General features: G+C 45.4%; 1 protein-coding gene across 1 annotated transcript in view; it reads left to right on the plus strand.

Annotated features, from left to right (window-relative positions):
- LOC126993196 (ankyrin-3-like) overlaps positions 1-7431 on the plus strand; it is a 62128-nt gene extending 54697 nt beyond the window's left edge. The window contains exon 4 of the mRNA XM_050852057.1: positions 7163-7431. Within this exon, the coding sequence (XP_050708014.1) occupies positions 7163-7234 (72 nt within the window). The 3' untranslated portion in view covers positions 7235-7431. The remainder of the gene's footprint in view (positions 1-7162) is intronic.
- The last annotated feature ends 1726 nt before the right edge of the window (positions 7432-9157 follow it).

The following is a 9157-nucleotide window of genomic DNA, read 5'->3' on the forward strand; positions in this document are numbered from 1 at the left end:
TGACATTGAGTTTGTTGTTGGTTTGTATTCGCCATCTCGACTCATAGGAGTTAAGGGAGTCAATCTCCCGGGATGTTGAGAGTTGAGCCATCTGAATTGACCTCCCTGGATAGCCGACGATTTGAGTGACATCGTCGGCGTATGAGATGTTGGTGCCTCTGAGTGGGGGAGGGGTATCTCTGGTGTAGAGAGTGAATAGTGTCGGGGAGAGCACACTGCCCTGAGGGACACCGCAGCTCAGGTCAAAGCTGTCACCGAGGTAGTTTTCAAGTCTTATTCTCGCCGACCTATCATCTAGAAAGTCGCATAAGAGCTTTTCTAGAATGATAGGAAGTCCGAGGTGTAAGATTTTGTACTTCATCCCTAGGTGCCAGACTTTGTCGAAGGTTTATGTGATGTCTCTCAGGACGAGATGGCACTGTCCCCCGTCAGCTTTCTGTTGGGCGACAGTCTCGGTCACGAGAGCGAGGGCGTGCGTGGTTCCCCTGCCTGGGCGGAACCCAAACTATAAGTCTTTGTCGATGTTGGAGTCTTCAAGGAATGTCCTGAGTCGGTGGTCAAGAATTCACTCAAATATCTTCCCCGGCTCTTCAAAGGGGGATATTGGCCTGTAGTTAGCGGGGTAGTGAGGGTTTTTACCAACTTTTGGTATTAGTTTCAACGTGGCCTTCTTGAACTTGTCGGGGAAGTAGCCTGCTGAAAGGGCGGCATTGAGAGTCTTTGTTTAAGTATGCAATGGCTTCAAGGGGGAGGTGTCTTAAGATGGTTTTATTTATGCCACTTTGTCCTGGGCATGTCTTTTTCATGCCTTTGATTATGGAAAGGATGTGTTCGGATGTAATTTCAAAAGTGAGGAAGTAGTTGTCAGAATTAGTCTGCTGGCGTCTGCATTGACGTGAGGGGAAAGTCTATGGAGGTTATTGGCGAGAAAGTCGCGTACTTCAGTCTCTGTCTCTTCGTCGTCCCAGTCTTCGTCCGCGTCACTGAAAACGTCTTGCCAGTGATTTCTGTGTAGCGTCTCCTTCTCGTTGTTGTCGTACACTTTGTCGCGTGTGGGGGAGAAGAGGTTGTGGGGTTCGTCGTGTCGGTTCCCATAAGTTGTTTTGTCTTACGCCAGAAGGTGGCTGGGTCATGGCATAGTGAGGCTGTCTCCGCAATGACCTCGCCCCAGTGGGCGCGGCTGTCGCTCTGCAAGTGTTGTTGTAGCGTGAGTTGGAGCTGTTTGTGGCGTCTATAGAGAGGATAAGTCCAGCCGTTGGTGTTGGCCTCATGCTGTATGGCTTTGTGTTGTGCTATTAGGGTGCGTGTCGTGTGACTCAAGTGAGAGTGTGTTAGAGTTTTGTGGCGTGTTGTTGGAATGTTGTTTTTGACTGCGGTCACAACTGTGTTGTACCATTCTTGAAGATACGTGTCGATGAAGTCAGTCGAAGCTGCGGGTTGACGGGAGAGTCCCTGAGTTTTTCAGCGATATCTGTGAGAAATTGATCCCAGTTGGTCTGGCTGAAGTTGGGTCTGGGGCGTGTGGGGATTTGGATGGGGGTGGTAGAGATGGGAAGGATGACAGGGATGTGGTCACTCATGGTGATGGGGCCTTGAGTAATGCTGATATTGTGATAAGTGTTGTTGTTTGTGAGGATGATATCCGGTGTTGTGGCTGTGTTGTGAGCTATGTATGTGGGGAGGTGTGGGCCTATGTGTGAATGGTTCGTTGATTAATCAGGTGTTGTATTTGTCTTCCTTTGGTGTTGGTATGCGTGTAGCCTAGAGTCGGGTGGTTGGCGTTGGGATCGGCTATCATGTACACAGGGATCTGTCTCCTGAAGATACGAAGATGATGACCTTGCCCGTGAGAGTGGTGATCTCCACCGCGAGGGCGTCAGAAATGAGGTCATCAAGTAATTTAAAATTTTGATTGTGCTTGATGGCGATCGCAGTGCCGTCTGTGTGAGACCCTCGAGGAGGGCGGGGCGACTCGGCTGTGAGGAACGGGAGCCAATGGGAGTGGCTCTACCCTCGAGGAGAGCGGTGCGACTCGGCTGTGAGGAACGGGAGCCAATGGGAGTGGCTCAACTCTCGAGGAGGGCGGGGCGACTCGGCTGTGAGGAGCGGGAGCCAATGGGAGTGGCTCTACCTTCGAGGAGGGCAGGGCGACTCGGCTGTGAGGAACGGGAGCCAATGGGAGTGGCTCAACCCTCGAGGAAGGCGGGGCGACTCGACTGGGAGAAACGGGAGCCAATGGGAGTGGCTCAACCCTCGAGGAGGGCGGGGCGACTCGGCTGTGAGGAACTGGAGCCAATGGGAGTGGCTCAACCCTCGAGGAGGGCGGGGCGACTCGGCTGTGAGGAACAGGAGCCAATGGGAGTGGCTCAACCCTCGAGGAGGGCGGAGCGACTCGGCTGGGAGGAACAGGAGCCAATGGGGGTGGCTCAACCCTCGAGCAGGGCGGGGCGACTCGGCTGTGAGGAACAGGAGCCAATGGGAGTGGCTCAACCCTCGAGGAGGGCGGAGCGACTCGGCTGGGAGGAACGGGAGCCAATGGGAGTGGCTCAACCCTCGAGGAGGGCGGGGCGACTCGGCTGTGAGGAACAGGAGCCAATGGGAGTGGCTCAACCCTCGAGGAGGGCGGGGCGACTCGGGTGTGAATAACGGGAGCCAATGGGAGTGGCTCAACCCTCGAGGAGGGCGGGGCGACTCGGCTGGGAGGAACAGGAGCCAATGGGAGTGGCTCAACCCTCGAAGAGGGCGGAGCGACTCGGCTGGGAGGAACAGGAGCCAATGGGAGTGGCTCAACCCTCGAGGAGGGCGGGGCGACTCGGCTGTGAGGAACGGAAGCCAATGGGAGCGGCTCAACCCTCGAGGAGGGCGGGCGACTCGGCTGGGCTGGAACGGGAGCCAATGGGAGCGGCTCAACCCTCGAGGAGGGCGGGGCGAATCGGCTGGCTGCGCGCGCCGCCTCCAGGAGCGGGAGCCAATTGCTTGCCTGTTTTATTACACTGCAATTATATAGTTCATCTAGGGCAGAGGTCGGCAGCCGGAATTCGAGAAGAGCCAATTTCTTCAAACTTGACAGAAAAGCTGGAGCCGCAGTGTATATTATGAATCGTAATTATGAAACCTTCAAATTTTCCTCCTCCATATGAGTTAATAATAGTACACCCGTAGACAAGGTCATCAATTACACGATATTATTCTAGTGCTTGCCCATTCTCCCCCCTCTCACCCAAAGCAGGTGCAGGGGTTTTGGTGGGAACACGAAATGCGTCGCAATCATGTAGCTTTAGAGTTTGGGGGGATGAAGAATGTCCTCGATGTAGGGAAAACCCTTACATTCAGGGATTTTTTTACCACGAACGGAAACCACACGATTTCCCCCATGCTCGTTTCGTTCGCCACCCTCCCCACCCAACTCATGAACCTATGCTGCCCTTAGCCCCCAAAAAACAATCTGCCAAAATAACGGTCATGGGCAAGGCTCTTTATTCCAAGTCACTGCCGCGGGAGTCGTTTTCTTTGCACCGTGTTTTGCTGCTGACTGCTGTTGTTGGTGGTCATACAAACTCTCGTACGGCACCTACAAACTAGACGAAAATGTAACAATGAAAACCAATAAATTCACACTTTGATATATCAGGTTACATAAATTACAAAAAAAAGAGCGAGTACACACAGCTTTAATAATGTGCCTGATCTGTTTGTAATAAACCAATAAAAAAATCCACTGACAAAATTGTTCGATGGCGACTCTGGCAATGATAATAGGCTCGTCCAATCAGAAGGCGCTATTTTGAAAGTCACTGTCTTGGACCAATCAGAGCACTGCCTTAGCATGAAGGGAGTCAGTTTAGGTTAGATGTCCGAGAGTGCGGGTGTTGTGTTGAGTGGCTGGGCCGTGACGGGAAATATCAGCAATAAGCAAACCTGAAAAAGAGGAGGGAGTCAGTTGATTACTTGGACTGTCACAAACTATCAAACTATCACGGCAGGAACGAGGCCTCAGTAGAGAGAAACAGATTCGTCCCCTATAACGAGCTGGCTTGAGGTAAGATAATGGGAGGGAGGGAGGTTGTTAGGAAATGTTTTCTTTCTTTTTTCGTAACAGCAACAGATGGATAAGCTGGCCTATGTACTGCGCGTTGTCTGTGTATGTTATCGTCATTCTCTCTCTCTCTCTCTCTCTCTCTCTCTCTCTCTCTCTCTCTCTCTCTCTCTCTCTCTCTCTCTCTCTCTCTCTCTCTCTCTCTCTCTCTCTCTCTCTCTCTCTCTCTCTCTCTCTCTCTCTCTCTTTGTGTGTGTGTGTGTGTGTGTGTGTGTGTGTGTGTGTAATAAGAGAAAAAATAGAGAAACACATACATGAGTCCGGAAACAGAAATGAAATGCAAGCGGGATTTACAGAGAAGGGAGGCATAAATGACAATCTTTACATACTGAAACATTGCATACAAGAAAGTTTTGAAATGAAAAAGAAATTATTTGTCATCTCACTAGACTACAAGAAAGCCTTTGATTTAGTGGACAGAGCAAGTCTCTTTAAGGCACTAATGTTAAATAATATACACCCTTAGCTGATAAATATAATTGCAAATATTTATACAGGTGACAAAACTAACCTAATAATTAATGGCGAAAGGCAAACATCAATCAGCATTACGAATGCAATTAAGCAGGGGTGTAATGGATCTACTCTCCTGTTCCTCCTTATCACATACCAAATAATAAAACATCTCCAACAAAGTAACTTTGGCTTTAAGAGCAATAAATTTAACATCCCCATCTTATACTATGCAGATGATGGCTTACTTTTAGCCCACTCAGAGGCAGAGGCATGTTGTAGTATAAGGGAGGTACAGAGAGTGGCAGAAGAATATGGGCTGCAGATAAATAAGGAGAAAAGCAAAATAATCCTATTCAATGATAAAGAACAGCCAGAAAATATTGAAGGCATACAAGTTATATCAACAGATTATATGACTGGGCGGATAAATGGCAGATGGAGTTCAATGTAGGGAAGTGCAGTATTCTGAGTGTAGGTAGGAACAACCCCTCACATAACTATTGCTTAAATGACACTCTCATAAGTAGGTCTGGATGCGAGAGGGATTTAGGGGTCTTAGTGAGCTCTGATCTCTGTCCAAGGGCACAATGCATTCAAGCTAGAAATCGAGCTAATAGGGTACTGGGATTTATTTCAAGGAGCGTAAGCAACAGAAGCCCCGAAGTCTTCCTCAAACTATATTTAGCATTAGTTAGACCTCATCTTGACTATGCGGCTCAGTTCTGGTCACCCTACTATAGAATGGATATCAAAATATTAGAATCGGTGCAGAGGAGGATGACTAAGATGATTCAGGGGCTGAGAAACTTGTCATACGAGGAAAGACTCAAACAGTTAAACTTGCATGCTCTAGAAAGGCGAAGGGTGCGTGGAGACATGATCGAGGTTTATAAATGGATGAAGGGCTTTAATAAGGGAGACATTCATAAGGTTTTGTTGGTAAGAGAACCGGGTAGGACACGAAGTAACGGGTTTAAACTGGATAAATTCAGATTCAACAGGGACATAGGCAAAAATTGGTTTACTAACAGGGTGGTGGATGAGTGGAATAGGCTTAGCAGTCATGTGGTGAGTGCCAATACAATTGTCACATTCAAAAATAGACTAGATAAATTCATGGACAGCGTTATTAGGTGGGCTTAGATACATGGGAGCTTAGGGTCAAAGGAGCTGCCTCGTACAGGCCTACCGGCCTCTTGCAGACTCCTGCGTTCTTATGTTCTTATGTTCCAAGTATTGACTAACCTGAGCAGCCGTAACATAACCAAATCTAACCACTGCAGCCACCGCCCAGAATGTCCAGTGCACTGACAGTGCTGGCAGGGGTATGTTGGGTTTGCTTAGATTAGCTAGTTTTCGTTATTACTTTATACTTTATACTCCTCCGTGGTCTAGTGGTCAGCGTGCCTGTCTTTGTCTTTTACTCCGCGGGCCCGGGTTTGAATCCCAGCCCGGGCAGTCGGTGTGCAGCTCACTCAGCTGTTCATCCTCCCTCTCTGGCTGGTAGATAAATGGGTACCTGGGGAAACCTTGGGAAGGTAAACTGTGGCAACCCGGATGTCACACTGGCCCTGTGTCCCGCGGTAATGGGCTCCCTCCCACCACAGGCTCAGGGGCTAATGCTACGGAGATGAGCACCGAGGCCACGCGCTGCTACAGCGTATGCCCCCAACTTTACCTTACCTTTATTACTTCATTTGAACTACTTGTTTGTATATTTTCTTCAAATTATAATGGTTTTGAGTATTATTAATCTGAAAATAGTAAGAAAAAAAGTAGTGGGAATTGTTTCTTCACTCAAACAAATGGATATTTGGGAAAACCTGGGGAAAGAGACTGATAACTCCTGTCACACTAGCCATGTCCCAGAGTAAGTAGTTCTTGCCAACAACCAGCTCTAGGGCCAATAAGATGGAGATGAGCAATGAGGCTACATGCAGCTATAGCATATGCCCCAAACTCTATCTTTATTTATTTAGCATTGGGCAGAGGTAAGGAATTTATCGTTATTTCATATTACTATTTTATTGATAATATAGTTCTAGTTAGCCTTAGTACGTGCGATGAAAAAGGATTACACAGTCTAATAATTTATCTTTCTATGTTAAAAATACAAGTAAACGTATTACCATGTAAAGATTTTCTTACAGCAAAAGGTCTTTTATGATATCTGTAGCTTGACTTCTTTTTGATGCTATGAATGGACACAGTCACCACAGGGCAGACGCAGGGCTTTGTCCTGGAGCACAAATAGTGGATGATCCTGTCACCATTCTCCCTCCATTCCATCTGGCCTGTACGGTACTCTTTTCTTCTCTTCTGTAGCACACGTTCCATTGCTTTGGGCTGTTAAGCCTTAGTATTTGAAGATTTTCACCTTTGCCAACTGCACTCATTGAAACCTCACTGTACCATTATTTACATCTCCACCTTTGATTAGATAGTTAGTGCAGCTTGTCACAAACAACCTCGTAAGGACCAGCAGGTCTGCTGTTGTTTGTTCTTCCTTTGTGTTTCTTTGAGGCTCACTCACATGTACTCAGTCTTGCTCTTGGTGATTTTCATCCCTCTTCTACAGTGCATACCTCTACCTCTCTATGTCATTTTCAGTTTCTTCCCTGCCTTCACTACATACCACTGTGTCATCCACAAATACCATGGTCCACGGAGACTGCTGCCTGACCTCATCCGTCAGCCTGTACATCACTACTGAGAATGAGCGGACTGATCCTAGGTGTAGTCTAACTCCATAACTCCTGCCATACCAGCAACATCATAAACTTTTTCGGACACATGGTGTGCTTCCTCTGATAGAGAAATTATATGTAGAAAGGGTATCAGGTATATCAGTTGACATCTCCAATAGCCCTGCTACCTGATGACGACAATTTATATATATATATATATATATATATATATATATATATATATATATATATATATATATATATATATATATATATATATATATATATATATATATATATATATATGCAGTCAGCTATGGTGAAGAGGAAATTGCTTGTGACCAGGTATTTCACTGTGACGAGAATCTTAAGATTCAGAAGAATTCCACATCCTGTGGGAGATACATATGTATATGTATATAAAGTATTAATATAAAAAAATGCTGTCATGTTGAAATTAGGATAAAAATAAATAAATGTTGGGTGTGCAGAAAACAAGAGAACTGAGAAAGAGACAAGCTGGAAAATTTAAACAAAAGTACAATATAACAGTGACTGAGGGACAGAGTGATGAATGGAAGAACAAATTTTAATGCTATTGCAGTTATAGCGTTTGCCCCCAGCTTTAACTTTTTAAAACTGATAGGAAGGGGGCCAAGCCGAACCTAACCTGCACAATCCTACATGACTTACCAGAAGATTTTGGCCTGACCTGAGTGGTCTATTTCACAGGCACTGACTTCATGTTTTTGGTAAACTATGATGCTTTATCGTATGGAAATAATTATCGCACCAGAAAACAACGACGAGAACAAGGGAGTGAAATATTTACAGAATAACAACACAGCTATTTCAAGAAAATACATATATTAAAAAAAATCTCCTTAACTGCCATTCTCATAAATTACTCAAAAATGAATACTGTAGTCAGTATTTTAAATAAGTGAGAAAAATCATCTTACTGCTGTGAATACATGCTGTGAAGTAGCTGTCAGGGCAAATGACACTATCTTAAAGCTGCAGCTCAACATTAGGATAATAACCCATCACTGCTCAGGATAATATTAAGCTATTGCTGCTACAATAAACTGTGGTGACTTAATAGACTGAAAATTATATATGATTCCACAGAACTAAGCAAACCTAATAATTAGGAACCTAATACTCTTTAACTAATAATCTATTGGAGCTAAAATAGATACGGTACCTTTCATTGTAACACAGTAGCATATCACCGCTTATCTAGTTATTCATAACACAAACAGTCGTACTGATAAGAACATAAAAATATATCAGAAGTATCAGAACGGTTAGAATTAGCTTAGGCTGGGCGGTAACCCGCGAACCAAACCCAGTGTTAGTGCCTGATTTTAGAAGAGCAAATTACTAGGGGCTTCGAAGACATCTTGAAGGGGTAAACTGGGATAATTTAGGGATTCATGAGGGCCAGAACTGTGGGTTGGAGAGACAGGAGAACCAGGTAGAAATGTGTTACAATAATTTAGTTAGAGTAACAGTGAGGGGGCAAGGACAGCATATACCACAGCGAACACTTAGAAAAGAAAACAATAACCCTAAGTGGATGACTCGTGGACTAAAACACGAGATAGGATTAAAGAAGGGAATTAATCAGAAAATAAAGAATGGTGAAACACATATCAGGGGCCGGTACGTCGAACTATCTAGATTAGTTAAGAAAAACACCAGGATAGCAAAAAGGAACTATGAGATCAAAGTCGTAAATAAGGCGAAAAGTAATCCTAAGGGCTTCTTTCAGATGTATAGAACAAAAACACGGGAGAAAATTGGACCGCTGAAAACAAACCCAGGGGAGCTAGTAGAAAATTACGAAAATATGAGCACATTGCTGAACGACTACTTCCTTTCAGTTTTCACGCAAGAGGATCGAACGACTATT

Source organism: Eriocheir sinensis, unplaced genomic scaffold (genome assembly GCF_024679095.1).
Source record: "Eriocheir sinensis breed Jianghai 21 unplaced genomic scaffold, ASM2467909v1 Scaffold581, whole genome shotgun sequence".
Classification (NCBI taxonomy): Eukaryota; Metazoa; Arthropoda; class Malacostraca; order Decapoda; family Varunidae; genus Eriocheir; species Eriocheir sinensis.